This window comes from Nansenia antarctica (assembly GCF_963989245.1).
Source record: "Nansenia antarctica genome assembly, chromosome: 4".
Classification (NCBI taxonomy): Eukaryota; Metazoa; Chordata; class Actinopteri; order Argentiniformes; family Microstomatidae; genus Nansenia; species Nansenia antarctica.
Genome location: NC_137689.1, coordinates 10,163,692 through 10,181,191, shown reverse-complemented (window position 1 = coordinate 10,181,191; position 17,500 = coordinate 10,163,692). Strand labels below are relative to the sequence as shown.

Genomic DNA, 17,500 nt, shown 5'->3' with positions numbered 1-17,500 from the left:
TAAATGAACTTACTTTTCAGAAGGTCGACATTTCTGTATTATAAATCTTTTTTTTATTGGTCTTAATATTAAAATATTTTTATATACTGGATTTTGGATTTTCATGAGCTGTAAGCCGTAATCATCAACATTACAAAAAATGCTTGAAATATTTCACTTCATGTGTAATGAATCTTGAACATATGAAAGTTTCACTTTTTGAATTAAATTACGGAACATTTCCCATGATATTTTTTATTTAGATGCACCTGTATATTCATAGCTGTGAATATGAACCCAGTGATCCTGATCATAGAGCCTAGGACATACTCTATGCAGATCATGTTCTAAGCCCTTTCCTTTGTCCGTTACAATTACAATTCCTACCTAATCTAATCTCTATTTTACACATTTTGTCCCCAGTGATGGACTGGCAGAAAATGTATTAGGATTTGAACATTTCTATTCAATGCATGATAACTGCCACTAAGCTACCAGTCCGCAATGGCCAAAATGTGAACTAGAGATGTCTAGCAAGTCAAAAAACACAACTAGAATTTTCCCACCCAGATGATACGTGGGTGAATTTTCGGGTCTTGGCTCATGGACTATTATTAACCCTTCCACTAATTTCACCAAAGCCATGCCCCTATACTATTCAATACATTTCAGCCTACACATTTAAAATAGCAGGAGCTAGTTTTCATGAAATCTATACGATTGTAAAGTGAGTTTAGAGTTCTGGTTATTTTTCTTGTGTAAAAAAATCAAACTAAAAAAGATCCAGGAATAAACCCAGGCATCTGGTAACATCGTTCTTTACCACTAGATGGCAGCATTTGATCATGTTAGCGCCAAGCAACAACAAGTCTCTCGGTGAATAAAGTTGACTGCAGTATGAAGGGGCAGGGGAGGATTTATGCGGCACTTTCGGTCTATTCTCAACATCGTCTGTTCACTATCTGTAAATCAGCACTGGTTGCGAATTCATAAATCCGTTAACTCGATCAGTTTTGAATACAAATCAAAAACCTCTCCCTCTGAATACAAATACATTCGGTGCGCTCGTCAATCCCCTCTGAGAGCGCCGGAGCGCACACTAGGTTCAACGTCATAAAGCGACCGAGTAATTTGATTGGACGAGAGGCATTCCATGCGTGCTGATCAGATTTCCGTCGCAATCTTACCAACGCAGCCACGGCATTCCATCTTGGTCACCTGATCATAGCCTTGCGAGTCACGTGATCAGGGTTCCCATTCCTCGCCATTTTGCAGCCCTGAGAGAGACAGAGGCCACTTTCTTTTTTATTGCTAAAGGAAATAAAAGCACCGTTTTTTTATGTGTTGAGGCCAAAGATCAGTTGAGCATTTTCCGATCAGTAAGTACCTAAGCCAACCTAACACATAAAACCCGCATGATCCCTTTAGTCATTTATTAAACGAGGAACCAATTAAATATGTATTTGACAATGTGTGTTGTGAGAGAGACTCGTGTGTGTTGGAGCTTAGCTTAGCCTCAAGCCTTAACAAGTGTGTTATGATGGATCAAGCCTAAGGATACCCCTTACATTTAGACAAGGGTACACACAGTCAATCCTAACATCACCACTAGACAACCATAGGATACCTCTTACATTTAGACAACGCTATACACTGTCAATCAACCACCTGCTTCAGTGCAACAAGAATTAAGTAGTTCCTACATTAAGTAAGTGACTACAGGTGATCAGAATCAGTGGGGGTGTATAGATGGATCAAGCCTTAACAAGTGTGTTAATATGATAGATCAAGCCTTAACAAGTGTGTTAATATGATAGATCAAGCCCTAACAAGTGTGTTAATATGATAGATCAAGCCTAACAAACAAGTGTGTTATGATGGATCGCTGTCTGTAGTCTGTCTCTACATGTCCCTGCCCCCCTTTTTCTAGGAGTTGTTCTCTGGTTGTTGTAGACAGACACCATGTTCTCCTTCTCACAGGTGCAACTTTAACACTGGTTCTTATGTTGCCTGTGTGTCTGTCTGACATTCAGCAGATATGCATGATGCATTTATTCTTTTGAGGTTTGGTGAGGGAGGGATCCACCCAGTTAGTGTGAGAGAGAGAGACACCCACGCCCCGCTGGATGGGATTGTATTTTTAGACCGTTCTTGTGTAGACGGCCCGCCTCAGGCACTAGCTAGTCATGATCGCACATAATATGTCCCCTGTTTAGTTTGCTGCCAATTGATCTAACTAGATTAATTCAAACTATGCAGTTTGAACCACTTATCAAACAAGAAGCTTTCATTTGATAGGACCATAGTACACTCAGTCATGTGTTGATATTGTCAGACTTGCTGCTGCAAGACAAGTGGAGCTTTTATCTGACAAGCAGTGTCTCTGACTTGTGGTCTGACTTCCACTTGTCTGTTTTGCAGAAGCAGTAGGGACACTACTTCTAGGCAGTTCAGAGAGTAGGCTACTTAAAAGCAGAAGTCAGAGGATAGGGAATATGGGTTGTTGTGGTCAGGAATGAGAAAGTGTGGGACTAAATTGCAGAGATATGAGAGTTTGTGTGTTTTACCACAGAAAGGACTTCCTCTATTGTTGGGAAATTGGTGCCAGTGTGAAAATACTGTGCACATAATCCAGCCTAATCATTATTGATTTACTTGATTGACTGCATTATCTGAATGAAGAAACGTGTTTTATTTCTGATATAATCTGTGTTTTGTAGGGCATATGATATAGCCATATGAAAGAGCTACATTTCAAATTCTAGAGAAGAATTGCAAAACGTAGCCGATAAGGCCTACTGTATTGTGACACCTGTGGTGCTGTGCACATTGCCCCAGGGGTCATAAACCTCTGGGCGGAGGGAGGCCCAGCTGAACTCCGAGGCCACGGTGCCCATAAGAAATTTAGTTATTTTTGTGAAGCCCAATTAAATGATGGAATAATGCATATTGAATGAAGTAGACTTCACACTCTAGTTCCAGATGCAAAAGTGTAGATTTTAATTGACAACGGTGGTTTCGGCCAGAGCCGATGTTGTTGTTGTGCGTTCTCTTCTTTTCCAATTAGGAATAATGCATTTTCCCATGAAGACAGCCTTAAGACATTGTGTCCCAACTAGGCCACATATTTTTGTTTACCTAAAAACAGGTCTATGACAAGAACTAGCTACATTATACGACGTGGTTTCTGTTAATGCAGATGTGTTTTGCTTTGTTGTCCCACAGGTATGGAGGACAGCAGCGGGGTCGCCACCCTGATCCCCCACACTGGTCAGCTGGAGACGGTCTATATCCCTACCAGAGCACCAGCCCCCTCCACCCTCGCCGAGGCCGGAGGAGGGGAAGACAGACACAAGCAGAAGCAGGCCGCCGACTCCCTCATCCAGGTGATCGAGAAGCTCAGCAAGATAGTGGAGAAGCGCCCGCGCCGATGCACCCTGGCGGGGAAGAAGAGGGCCGCCCTCCTGGCCTGCGCCTCCGTGAGAGTCCCGGACAGCAGGGGCGGGGGGGGGAGCGGCGGAGCCTCCCCCTGCAAGCGGGCTCGGGAGTCGGACGAGGAGGAGCCGGAAGAGGAGGAGGAGCAGGAGGAGGAGGAGATGATCCAGCTAGATAACAGCGTCGCCACCGGAGGCAGCAGCCGAACCATCACCTGCTACCAGTGCAGCCTGTGCATGTTCCTCTCCCCGACGCTGACCCTCCTGAAGGAGCACCTCCGACAGCACGACGAGCAGCACAGCGACCTCATCCTCATGTGCTCCGAGTGCCGCTTCACCTCCAGCCACCAGGAGGAGCTGGAGGCCCACGTCAGGCTCCACTTCGACATCGGTGAAGTCGGCGTCGACTCCAAAAAGGACCTCGGTTCGTGTTCGTCGACCCGGCGGCTTGCCCACGGCGAGGAGGGGAGAGAGGGGTTAGGAGCGGCGTTCGCCGGTGCGGAGGCGGTAGAGGAGGTGTTCAAAACAGCCGTGGACTGCGCGGAAGAGACTCCCGCCGCCGCCAAGAAGAAGTGGTACAGCTACGAGGAGTACGGCATGTACCGCTGCCTCATCTGCAGCTACGTGTGCGGGCAGCAGCGCATGCTGAAGACGCACGCCTGGAAGCACGCCGGCCTGGTGGACTGCTCCTACCCCATCTTCGAGGACGAGGCGGTGGCCCCGTGCAGACGAGGAGAGGAGCCCGCCCCCTCCGTGCCCCCTCCTCCGGCAGGGGAAGAGGAGGAGGAGGCCGTCGTGGTCCTCCTCAACCCCCCCTCAACCACAGACCTCAAGTCCCAGACCCTCCACAAGCTCTCCTCCTCCTCCTTCAAGCTAGAGCTCTGCACCACCCCGGTGGCCGAGAGCGGTAAGGAGCACCACTCGGCCGAACCGGTCACGGAGGAGGAGATCCCGGCGGCGGAGGAGGGGGGGGCGTCGTATCCCGCCGCCAAAGACCACCCCGCCACCGAGGAGGCGATGGTGGAGGTGCAGGTCGTCACGGAGGCGGAGACGGAGGTGGAGCTCGAGCGGGAGAGCCGGCTCGCGACCAGCACGGCGGACAGCCTGCTGTCGTCGGCGCAGAAGATCATCAGCTGCAGTCCCAACAGCGCCGGGCACGTCAACGTGATCGTGGAGCGGCTCCCCTGCGCCGAGGAGCCCGTGGTCGCCGGCAAGCCCCTCCCCCTCCCCCTCCTCCTCCTCGAGCCAGAGGGTGCGGGGGACGACAAGGGCCTGCTGTCCGCGGAGGAGGCGGGACGTACGGGCGATCGACAGCCGACCGTCGTTTACAAAGATGAACAGACGGAGGTGGCCATCGGCTGGAGCGGCGTTGGCGAGAGGCAGCGAGAGGAGGCCACCGCCCCCCCGGGGGAGCCCCCCCCCCACCCGGACGAGAACGTCCCCCCCGCCCGCCGGAGGACCCACTCCGAGTCCCTCCGGCTGCACTCCCTGGCGGCCGAGGCCCTGGTTGCCATGCCGATGAGGACCCCGGAGCTCCCCAAGGCCCCCCTCCTCAAGACCCTCGCCGTCCGGCCCGCCCAGACCCCCGACACGGCCCCAGCCCCAGCCGCAGCAGCAGAGGGGCCGACAGAGGCGGACAGAGGCCCTCTCACAGCGGGGGCCTGGGGGCAGCCGGTCAGCACGGGCGGCGGAGGAGGAGGAGGAGGAGCAACGCTGGCGGCCCTGGAGGAGCTGGACGCCCGGTCTAGAGAGGAGGACGTCCTGGCGGCCGAGGCGCTGGCCTCGGAAGGCCCCGCCGCCAAAGCCGGCATCAGCCTGTCCCTCCTGACGGTCATCGAGAGGCTCCGGGAACGCTCGGACCAGAACACCTCCGACGAGGACATCCTGAAGGAGCTGCAGGACAACGCGCAAAGCCAGCAGGGTGGAGGAGGAGGAGGAGGGGGGGGAGCGGGGGGTTTGGGCAGTGGGGGTGCGGGAGGCTGCGGAGGGGGGGACCCCGTCGGCACGCCCCTGGACGGGGGTCTGGTGGACTACATCCCAGGCAGCGACAGGCCCTACCGCTGCCGGCTGTGCCACTACAGCAGCGGGAACAAGGGCTACATCAAGCAGCACCTGCGCGTGCACCGCCAGAGGCAGCCCTACCAGTGCCCCATCTGCGAGCACATCGCCCAGGACAGCAAAGACCTGGAGAGTCACATGATCCACCACTGCAAGACCAGGATGTACCACTGCAAGTTTTGCTCCGAGGCCTTCTATTACAAAGTGAGTACGTAGGGGGAGGTGGAAATTAGGACAGTCGACAGTCTGAGTCTCAACTGTCCCTTGATGGAAATGTATTATTGAAGCAGCACCCCCTCCCCCACCCCCACCCCCACCCCCACCACCACCACCCTTCCCTCCTTCTCACAGTTCGAATTGCTCTAGAGTGTTTCTCGATGACCTAAATTACGACCCGTTAAGATAAGAAAAGTTAGGACTTAGGATGATCTGGTCTTGATCAACTGATCTTAGAAGTGAGAGGGGGGATGTGGGATGAAGGTTTTTTCTGTGCTGCAGGGCTGTCTTGGTGCAGTGCAGTATAAGTTAAATGTGATGCCAGGGACGAGAGAGAACTAGCTTGTTCTGCAGAGACAAGAGAGAACTAGCTTGTTCTGATCCTTAAGCCTGTCGTGACCTCTGGGCTCTGGAGTTAGCCTAATGCTAATCACGGTAAAGGTGAGGTTGCCCTGTTATGCTTCTCCCTGCCTCCGAGGGTTATAATAATAAACGGTGTGTTTAAGACCTGCTGATTGGTTCGGTGTTTATTAATATTCCATCACAGAGTCAGCTGAGGAATCATGAGAGGGACCAGCACGGCATCGGCGACACCACGGCAACGCTCACCCCCGTCACTGAAACCACGGCAACCGCCGAGGAATCGGAGAAGATGATGACGACGACGGACGAGGGTGAGAAGCACGTGACGTGTGATCCCTTCACAGTTCCGCCACAGTCCCTTTCACAGTTCCGCCACAGTCCCTTTCACAGTTCCCACACAGTCACACAGTGTTTCTCTCCTCCTCCTCCTCCTCCTCCTCCTCCTCCTCTTCCTGTAGTCCCCAGTACCACACCCTCTGTAACTTTGGGGACCCAGGTGTGAGGCAGTTTGGTACCTTGGTTAATGGCTTATACAACCAAGATAACCAGGGTGTAGGGGGTTGTACAATACAGTGTACCACTGATGGCTGCTGTCAGTAATGGCGCCACCTCCTATGTCTGTTATGTCTAAGAGATGTGTGTGTGTGTTTGTCTCCACTCTCAGACCCCGCCAGCTCGCAGAAAGTGTTCAAATGTGACGTGTGCGACTACACCAGTTCGACCTATGTCGGCGTGCGGAACCATCGGAGGATCCACAATTCCGACAAACCTTACAGGTGTGTGTGTGTGTGTGTGTGTGTGTGTGTGTGTGTGTGTGTGTGTGTGTGTGTGTGTGTGTGTGCGTGTGTTTGCGCCTTGCTCATGAGGCTAGAAGTGTTGTTTGTCTAATTTAACGTAAAAGCCTATATCATTTAGAAATCTCTACTCACTAGGAAGACGGAGGACTGTTTACCAAAGAGGCAGATATTTATTTTTCCTCGTGACCTTTTACCATCTTTATACCATCTCCCCATCCAGTCAACACTATAATCTGTACTTCGTGACATCGTAAGTGTCAAAATAACGTTATCCAGCAGGGGGCAGTAGGTTACTAAGTAAGGCTCAGCCATTGACTGCAGCTGTAGTATTTCACACAGCAGCACTCATGTTAGAGAATATCTCAAGAAGGTGTCAAATGTGTGAACAGACGATCCGACGCTCTCTACACTCACATTCACACATCTTGTTTTTTTTATGCCTTCCGTCCCTAGACGGTATATAGATAGAGCCCTTTAACGCAGGCAAAGTGCCTTATTTATGCGGCTATGCTTTGGTATCCGAGACCCGGCTTCAAACAGTTCCACAGAGAAATGCCTGTCTTTCTAAGCCGTGTTATCAATTAGAGAAACGGTGTGCACTGCATCGCTGAGCTTCTTAACCTCACAACAAAATAGCCTTGGAGGCAACGATCCGGCCCTCTGCTGCTCTTCTTATCCCAGCCCAAATCAGTACAGAGTACTTAGAGTGTAAATTACCTGACCAGCAACAACATCATCTGGGCCTCAAAAGACTCACCTGTTTATGTTCTGTTGATGTCGTCCCTCTGGGGGTGTTCCTCAGTTTTAGTTTTTTTCATCTCTTTTGATGATGCTGTTCTTTTCAGACCTATCTATCCCTTATCTGTGATGTAAAGCACCCTGTGCGTTCGTGCTGTGAAGGGCGCTATAGAAATAAAGTTTTACTTTACTTCAAAACTCATAGCGTTTCCCCTGTTCCCTCCCCGGGGCTGCAGGTGTTGCAGCTGTGACTTTGCCACCACCAACATGAACAGCCTGAAGAGCCACATGAGGAGACACCCGCAGGAGCACCAGGCCGTGCAGCTGCTGGAGCAGTACAGGTGAGAACCAGGCGGTGTAGTTACTACAGCAGTACAGGTGAGAATCAGGTGGTGTAGTTACTACAGCAGTACAGGTGAGAACCAGGCGGTGTAGTTACTACAGCAGTACAGGTGAGAACCAGGCGGTGTAGTTACTACAGCAGTACAGGTGAGAACCAGGTGGTGTAGTTACTACAGCAGTAACAGTGAGAACCAGGTGGTGTAGTTACTACAGCAGTAACAGTGAGAACCAGGTGGTGTAGTTACTACAGCAGTACAGGTGAGAACCAGGTGGTGTAGTTACTACAGCAGTAACAGTGAGAATCAGGTGGTGTAGTTACTACAGCAGTACAGGTGAGAACCAGGCGGTGTAGTTACTACAGCAGTAACAGTGAGAACCAGGTGGTGTAGTTACTACAGCAGCATAGGTGAGAACCAGGTGGTGTAGTTACTACAGCAGTAACAGTGAGAACCAGGTGGTGTAGTTACTACAGCAGTACAGGTGAGAACCAGGTGGTGTAGTTACTACAGCAGTAACAGTGAGAACCAGGCGGTGTAGTTACTACAGCAGTACAGGTGATAACCAGGTGGTGTACTGTAGTTACTACAGCAGTACAGCTGAGAACCAGGCTGTATAGTTACTACAGAAGTACCAATGAGAACCAGGCTGTGAGGTACCACTGAGGTAAACCAGTGAGGGGAGACCTAGGGAGGGTGAGAGACAAAAAGGTTTGTGTGTAAAAAAAAAAAAAAAAAACACACAACAGAAAAGTATATGGGGGGGGGGCGGGGGGTGAAGTATTTGTGAGGAAAAACCCACCTGTTGGACCGCCACTAAAAGAGTCTGCGGTGGCTGTTGGAGCATTATTGTCGGAACATGTAGATAGTGTGGCGTGGAGCCGGCAGCTGTGTGAGTGTAGTCGGAGGGATCGTAGTATTATGAAGCACTTCAGATAAGCAGTATCAGTGAGCGTGTCTGCTACTGGGTCTCGCCCCCAGGAGTCTTTAGTGAAGCGTATTCCTTTTGATATAATGGAGTTGAGGGGATTAAAGGAACCCCTACTGGCATATTAATTCGGCTGAGACTTGATCCCCCTCTCTCTCTCTCTCTCTCTCTCTCTCTCTCTCTCTCTCCTACTCCCTCTCTCTCCTTGGCTCTCTCGCTCTCTGTATTTCTTTCACTCTCCCCCCTTTCCCTCCCTCCCTCCCTCACACGCCTTCCCTTCCGGTCCTTTCCAGGTGTTCCCTCTGCGGCTACGTGTGCAGCCACCCGCCGTCCCTCAAGTCCCACATGTGGAAGCACGCCGGCGACCAGAACTACAACTACGAGCAAGTGAACAAGGCTATTAACGAGGCCATCTCCCAGAGCAGCCGGTGAGTGGGAGGCTCTTGGATGTTGTAGTCTTAACAACCTTGTTGCTATTGCTGCTGTTGTTGTTGTTTTGTTTTTGTTCCCATCTGAAGAACCATGAGCCAAAACCGCAGCCTGTAAGCCAAACTGAATGTGTTGTCTGTCCACACACACACATACACAACAGGATTTGCATGGATCATGTTTTAGTCTTGAAAGTGGGTCTCTTTCTCTCTCTCTCTCTCTCTCTCTCTCTCTCTCTCTCTCTCTCTCTCTCTCTCTCTCTCTCTCTCTCTCTCTCTCTCTCTCTCTCTCTCTCTCTCTCTGTCTCTCCTCCTCCCTCCCCCTCCCTAGTTCCCCGTGTGCCCCCCAGAAGGTGTCGGCGGTGGCGGAGGCGGTGGCGGTGGCGGAGCGGTCAGGTGGTAGCGTGGTGGCGGGGGGGAGGGAGGAGGAGGAGAAGGCCCAGGCAGCAGACCCGGCTCCAGCTCCGGCGGCCCCAGCAGCAGGCCTCTCTAGTTTGGGGACAGCGGCCGGGGGCTCGGGGGCCCCCTCCTCCGCAGAGCTCCTCAGGTGGTCCCCCAGAGACCAACCCCCCGGCGGCGAACTCACCCCCAGCCCCCCAGGGAAGGAGGGGGTGCAGCCCCCCCCCCGCCCTGGCATGGAGTACTGCATGCTGCTCTTCTGCTGCTGCATATGTGGCTTCGAGTCCACCAGCAAGGAGAGACTGATGGAGCACATGAAGGACCACGAGGGAGACATCATCAGCATCATCCTCAACAAGGAGCAGCAGGTAGCCCAGCCAGCAGAGGGCAGCACTGCGCAGTGAGATAGAGCCCCCATCACCCCCATCCCATGCCCCTCTACCCCAAGAGTGAGCCAGTACCCCCCCCCCCCCCCCCACACACACACACACACACACACACACACACACACACACACACACACACACACACACACACTCAAAATGTACAGGGAAAAACACCATGCATATCCCTTTCCCTTTCTTAACTGTTGTGGATCTTATGGTGAAAATAGTTGCAGGAGATGTATCTAGTGTGACTTTAAGACTTTTAACACGAGCAAACCCCACCGTAGGGAACACATTTTGCACTTACCACAGTTCAGACACATCTAATACCTCAGCAACCACACATTTCCATCAATAGAAATGAACATCAGTCTGTTTTTATTCAACAAATTAACGTTTTATTGATCACAAGGCAGCTTCTGTATTGAAATACTGTAATATTATTTAATATATTTAATCCTTCACATTTTTTTATAGGTAAGGTGTCACAGATGTTACCTAGATGCTCTTTGTGTGAATCACTGTTTAACTTTGGGTTCATATTTATCAATTTAAATGTATGCATGTTGATTTCCGTTATGTCCATAGAAAGGGGCAGATCCTTTTTTCTCGTTGTTTGTCACTGTTTGATGCTATCTTGACCTAGCACCTCCCACAGGTCACTTTAGGAATGTATCCTGAGGATGTAAGATAACATAAGGTAACATGATGATGATGATGATGATGATGATTCGTCGTCGTTGTTGTTGTTGTTGTTGTTGTAGTTATTGTTAAAAGCATCCACCACAACAATTCATGCAGCATTCTCCAAGTAATTGGACCAAAGTGTAATTTACTGAGGTACAAGCCAATGGAGGCAAAAAAAAAGTTAATTATAAAGGGATGATGAATGAATCAATTATGGTGCATAATATGGTGGTAATGATACACCATTTTGTGGAGCGATCATAATGGACTGACTATCGCTGAAGTGATTGCAGCCAACGTACAGCACCGGTCAAAAGTTTGGACACACTTTCCTTTCAATTGTGTCCAAACTTTTGACCGGTACTGTACAAGTGTTTTTAGTTTGTGTTACTTTAGTGAGAGTATTACTGTTCTGATTATGATAATCATATATCTTTTCTGTTTCATGTTTTAAGTAATTGCCAAGTTCATCACATTAAGCAACTTCCAAAGTCTCTTCATAGATCTTGTAGATATTAGCCTAATGTCAATTGTTGTAGCTTGGAGAAATGCATATCCTTGTGCAGTTATTGTTGTTCTAAGGATATATGTATTTCCTGGTTCACTAGAGACTCTCCTCACTGCTGTGTCGACCTGGCTGTTGATAGGAACAGCTTTTCAAACAGCATAGCGAGATTTAATAGGATTTCTTTGTTTGGTTGGACGGCTACCTCTGCTCAAAGTGTTTCCAAACTTCACTCACCTTTCCGTTCGGTTCTGCACACTAAACATGCTTGGTATGCAGAACGTTTACCCGGCGAGTCATTTGCATGCTACTATTTTTATGTCGACAGATAGGAGTATGAATTATGATAAAATTAGATATCCATAATTCAGTAGATTTCCGGATTGCGTTTGAGTAGCTCAATGTATCAAAGAAATTAAAATGTTATCTCCGCCATGCTGAAATTTTCATTATCATACTTATACAAGATTATTATTGTCTTATTGTTAATTTACAATTCAAAGTACGAGTGTCAGGAAGACCGCGCGACACAGTCTGCATTCAAACTGTACTTCATCCCACCCTGAATTACATAGTACGCATTCAAATGACAGAAACCTAGGGGAATTAAAGCATGACACAACCAACCAGAACCTCAAGCTGACGGTAGACCACTTTCCGTGTTGAAGCTATCAACGTTTATAACTTCAAATGATTCTATTCTATTAGCGGATGTACTATAGTGCGGCTTCTTATCTTTGTGTAGGCTACGATGCATGCATTTTCTTACCTTGGCAGTCCTTTGTACTACGGGCCTTACTCTGAATTAGGCTATGGCTTTTGGTCCGATGCGGAACATGTTTTTGGTGTTGTTGGATGACATTTCTTGTGGATAAGCTACAGGGTATTTTTGACATGAATTTGCCCGTGCTGAGTGGGCTAAATGTTGTATTTTTTGTGGTCAGGTTATTATGGGCTTTGCATTATTGTTTGTTCAATATTTATACGTCACACATAGAAACCTTAGACATGTACACCACATGTCACCATTAACAAGTAGAGGAGCAATGCTTTGTGTCGTCACGGTCCTCAGGGACATTGGATCAGACCTTGTGTAAGCTCTGCACATGTACAGCTTTTGTACGCATGTACAGCATGTTTGCCCTGGCTGTGTTGGCTAGGCCTAGGCTACGTTGTGTAATCAATGAGGGTTCACCATTTTACCACCTTTTACTTTACTTTTACTTACTTCATACTCTGATTTCATACTCATTTCATAATATCCCTTGTTATTCTTCTATTAGTTTGGGTAAACAACAATGTGAATTCTGAGGTGGATTATGTATAAATGTACTTTGTACAGCTAAGCTAACCAACCCTTCCCCCCCCCCCCCAAGTCTCAATCCATTAGTAATCACCAAAAGGTGCCATATGATGGAGAACCATCAGTTACAAGTCCATAGATACTAGACTGTCAAAGACGGAGTACTGTGTCATTACTGTATGTTTGTTGATTGTGTCCACTTCAGTGCCTTTCATTTCTGAAACTCATATGAGAGTCAATTAGTACTGTATGTTATATAGCCTGTCTGTCCGAAGGTGCTTTTGTACAGTAATTCCCATCGGTTTCCAAATGACCCTCCAAGGAGGTCATGAGCCTTATTGTTTAGTCCATGAGCCAAGACCCGAAAATTCACCCACGGGTATCATCTCTAGTTCACATTTTGGCATGATAACCATTGCGGACTGGTATCTTAGTGGTAGTTATCATGCATTGAATATGTGGACTCCTAGAGCGGAAACCCGAGGATCACGTACATATATGTACCTATACATAGTGCATTTCTGGTATTATGGGGCTTGGTGACAACCCCTAAATCCATCCAATGTACATTTTTCCTTGTATCCAGATCCCTACTATATTAATAATGATTTATTCTTCTGCAATCACGCCAGACTCCACACACAAGTCGCACAGGCCAGCATCCTGAAACCTCTTCCCGATGAGGTTTCCCGAAGGTTGCAGATAGTATGGAATGCGCCCATTCTCAATATTATGTTCCTGAACTTGATTTCTGCAGCCTTGGCGTAGAGGGCTTGGTCGAAGACGCAGACAATGTCCTTCAGTTCCAGGGTCTCCATGATGTTCAGAGTTTGGCTCAGTATTTGACATTGACGGTCGACATCTCGGTCACTGGGGCATTGGTGTTGGCAGGTAGCTCACAGTGTCCTGCACCACATGCACGTCATTGCGGATGAGGATGTTGAATCCAGTCCAACTGCTGATGGTTTGGTCTTCTTCAGGGTTTGACATCCGAGTGAGCAGCCAGATCAGGTTCTTGACCGTGGCGTCCTGGACCTGTTTGTCTGCGTCCACATCTAGGCTGACAGTGGCTGAGGGCCCTACTCTCTGACCAGCGTTGTACATGGAGTGATGCTGGTGCAGGGGAGATGCTCCTCTTCTTGGTCTTTTCAAGTGTTTTAGTTTCACCTTGTGGCATTGGTCTGTTGATTCTGGGCTGCACAGCAATGCTGTTTACTCGATGCGATGTGCCCTCTCCACTGGTTGTCTCCTGCAGGCGGTCTATGTTGTCCCAGGCTAGAGTGGTGAAGACTCCCTGGTAGATGTTGCTTGGCAATGCCACACCCGTCTGGGATTGCTCCAGCTTTTGAAGGCACAGTGCGGTGTCAACCTGTGTGTATGAAACACCAAGGCCCAGTCTATTCAGGAAACAAATCAGTTCTGTGTTCCCAGTCAGAAACTTGACCGCAAAGGGCAGCATGATGTGGTTTGGTCTTGCCACCAGTGACGGTAAACACAAGATCACTGCCTAGGGAGTTGGTGAGTCGTTCAAATCTTTCAGATGGCTGAGGATAGGCAATCTTCCCTGTCAGCAGGGTTTGCAGAAACGTGTCTTTGTCCTGTTCCAAATCGGGTGGTCATGTTTGTTTGGTGGCCACCCGAGTTTTCCGTTGTCATCAGGGCAGATGTGGATAGATTCTGCCAGCTCTTTTTCCTAGTTTGCGACAAAGATTTTTCATGGAGGAATTGGTGACTTCACTGACGCCGCAACAGGACAATGATTCTTCAAGTCGCTGCCTGAGGGTTGCCATGGGCACACTATCTCTTGGCAAAGTTGCCTCCTGATATACCAGAAAAGTTCCTCATGAGCCTGTGTTCCTGAGGTTTTGTACAGATCATTAGGATTTTCTACAGCGTCAGCAAGTCCACTGGGTCCCTGCGGGTGTATGAGTGATACCATGATCTGTGGTAGTGCCCTTTTGCTGCAACAAGCTCCATGCTGGTTATTACCCACACTTGATCAGGGTCTCACGGGTCTTCTGACCTTTGATGTACTTGCTGGTTTTGTCACAGAAAATACACTTCTCCTCAAGAACCTTCGACCTGCTTGGAGTAGCGTGTGCTCGTCTGGCTGAACACCCTTGAGTTTCTTCATGGTGAAGATGCTGCTGCATTTCCTGCGGTACCACACCTGAGGCCACTCCCCTTCGGTTGTTTTTGCTAGGTCCATGAGGCCTGCATGGCTCCTTGTCTCTGCCGCCCTGACCAATGTCTTCCAGGAGTCCAAGCCTCATGGTCCATGCTTTGCCTTTTGACTGGATTTTCAGTAGGATTTTCAGTAGTTTCAGCCATCCTTCTGCAGTGATTTCAGGTCACCAGGTATCTGCAACATAGATTAAAAAAATATGACAGGACCAACAACAGTAATCTAGCTAGCTACGAGCATAACTAGCTAATTCAAAGCAGTTGATCTTTGGCATTATGCCATGATTAAACTAGCTAGATATGATAGGACCGACAGCAGTAATCTAGCTAGCTATATCTGTTGAATCACACAACAAAACAAATGGATTCACAAAAAGTCCTCTGCTACTAGATTCTGTTCACAGCAGTATCAAAGCAGATTTTGTCCCTCGCTCCTCCGCGCTCGCTCTCCATCTAGTGGTGCAAACAAATAATAACTAAATGCAATGGTTCTGTCTCTGCTGGGCGTCTCTGCAGCTAAATCATCAGTAATGGCACACCTGATGACATTTTGCAACATCAGAGAATGCCCACTATTCGCGTATCACATCTGTATGGTCAAAATAGTGAATGCATGATAACTATTGTTAGCTGCTACTCTGCAACGGTTATCATACCAATAAATGATGTGGACATATATAGGAAGAAGACAATAGCAACAAAAATTTGCCCACCCAGATGATACCCATAGGTGGCCTGGCTCATGGACTAATTCAGTCAAAGCTGAATTTAACGCCTCTTTCCTTCATAACATACTTTCCTCTGTTCTGTGATATATCCAAACACTTGGTACTGTAATACTGTACGGGGTTTGTACATAACTAGTTGAAAATACTGTAGTACACATATTGGAAAACTGACATTTTTTTAAATCTATTTTTTAAAATATATTCTAAAAACACTAAGACAAAAAAATCTATGAAAAAGACAAGCAAATTTGAGTAATTTTTTTTTAGGTAAAATGAGTTTGGGGGGGAAGGGGTGGGGGGGCGGGAATGGGTGTGCATTTTGATTTCCTGTACTGTGTTTGAGGAAACTGTTTGTTTAACTTAATGAAACACACTGAGCTGCATGCATTTATGCCAAAGGAGTGATTGCCGTTAATGCTGTTCTGTGCTTTTCTTTTTCTTTCCCTTTTTTTTTTTTTGTAACTTCAAGTTCATAGTGGAACGGCCTCCCAGGCCACCAAGTGGTACTTGATTTCTGTTTATTTATTTTGCGCATCATAGAGGCAGTATTATGTCATGACTTTGCCAGTGTATTTTTGGTAATAAAGACTTTGAGAAAAAAAACATGGTTCTACATTTGTTGATAATAGGATGATAAATGATGTTCAGGCCTGCAGTGTGTACAGTATTAATGATTATCCCTTCTAGGTCTACTTTGGCCCATTAATGTTTCCATTCAGTCACATTTTAAATGTATCATGACATTGTATTAACAGTTTGACATACATTTTTTGTAATTATCTCATAAAGGTCACTTAAGATGGGGTTTAGGGTTGTTCAGGGCTGCAGTGCAGTGTGTTTCCAACTATTTATTTCAATAGCACAGGCCCCTGCATTAAGTTGGGTTTTTCTAAACTAATTCAGTCAAGATAATTGGGTTTATCAGGAGAAGTGCAGCTCGCCTGGAACAAGATCTCCCTCCCTGGACTCCCTCCCCCTCTCTGAACTCGCTCTCCCTCGGACAAAGATGGACTTGCTCTCCTGCTGGTGTAATTGATCATTTAACTACAAACTGTCTTGCACAGTTCCAATCCAGATCTATCCCTGCAGCAGGGTGATGAACAGAAGTAGTCTGCCAGCTAGCACAAAAAGAACCTGTTTAGATCTCTGGAAACTTCCAAGAAAGGTATTGAAAAGAGAAAAGTCTATCTACATCAGTTACTTTGTTCATTCCAGATTTTCCTCATCAGTAAAAGTCAGACAGAACCATGCCTAGAAATGTGCAGTGTGTGGTCCAACTGAGCTCAATGAAATCCTGCCAACATGGACACGAAGCAATTGAAATTGGAGACGGTAAGAGAGCAAATGGATATGGAAATTGAAATCAATATGAGTATATCATAAACGGTATGTAGTAGGGGAGCCGTCTTTTCATATGGTTTTAAGTTCCTCAGAGGTGCAGTAACCCTGGGCTGGTAGTGCTGTGATAAGCAGAGTGGATTCTCCTCATTGGCTATAAGTGTCTGCTTCTATAATCCCTCCATTTTGCATGAAACTCTGACTGCCTCTCAGAGCAGAGCTAAGCAAAATAATTTCACCAATTCACTCTGTTACGCGCTCACATTTTTCACCTAAACCTTTTGAGGGGGCCCCATGAAAGTAGAGATCAAATTGAAAAAAGAACCTTAAGAAAAGGACACATAATTCAAGTGACTCTCGTGGCCTAACACTTGTGTAACAGTTAATGCCCACATATTCTATAGCTCTAAAACCCCTGTTTTGTGTTCCAAGTAAATAAACAGAATACATCACAAATAATTGTATACCTAGGGTTGAAGAATTGCAATTGGGTCTTCTGGGAAATGTAGGCTTAACTTTAATAGGCCATGGCCTTTCACTCGCAGTCTCTGGAGTCTCGGACCTAACTTTGCTGGGTTGACATGGGTTGAGAGAAGTGGGAGCGAGGGAGAGTCAGCAACCTACTTTTCCTTTGTGCTTATCAAGAAATAACCCAAGACAAACAAGCACCTTCCAAGGAAAATAAAGAGCG

General features: G+C 47.7%; 1 protein-coding gene across 1 annotated transcript; it reads left to right on the top strand.

Annotated features, from left to right (window-relative positions):
* Positions 1 to 3,206: 3,206 nt before the first annotated feature.
* Positions 3,207 to 10,082, top strand: znf507 (zinc finger protein 507; the record flags this gene model as incomplete). The annotated part of the gene is made up of 6 exons (XM_080528120.1): positions 3,207 to 5,675; positions 6,235 to 6,361; positions 6,715 to 6,826; positions 7,822 to 7,926; positions 9,145 to 9,279; positions 9,611 to 10,082. 6 exons carry the CDS (start codon positions 3,207 to 3,209, stop codon positions 10,080 to 10,082), a joined length of 3,420 nt encoding a protein of 1,139 aa, XP_080384246.1.
* Positions 10,083 to 17,500: the final 7,418 nt, after the last annotated feature.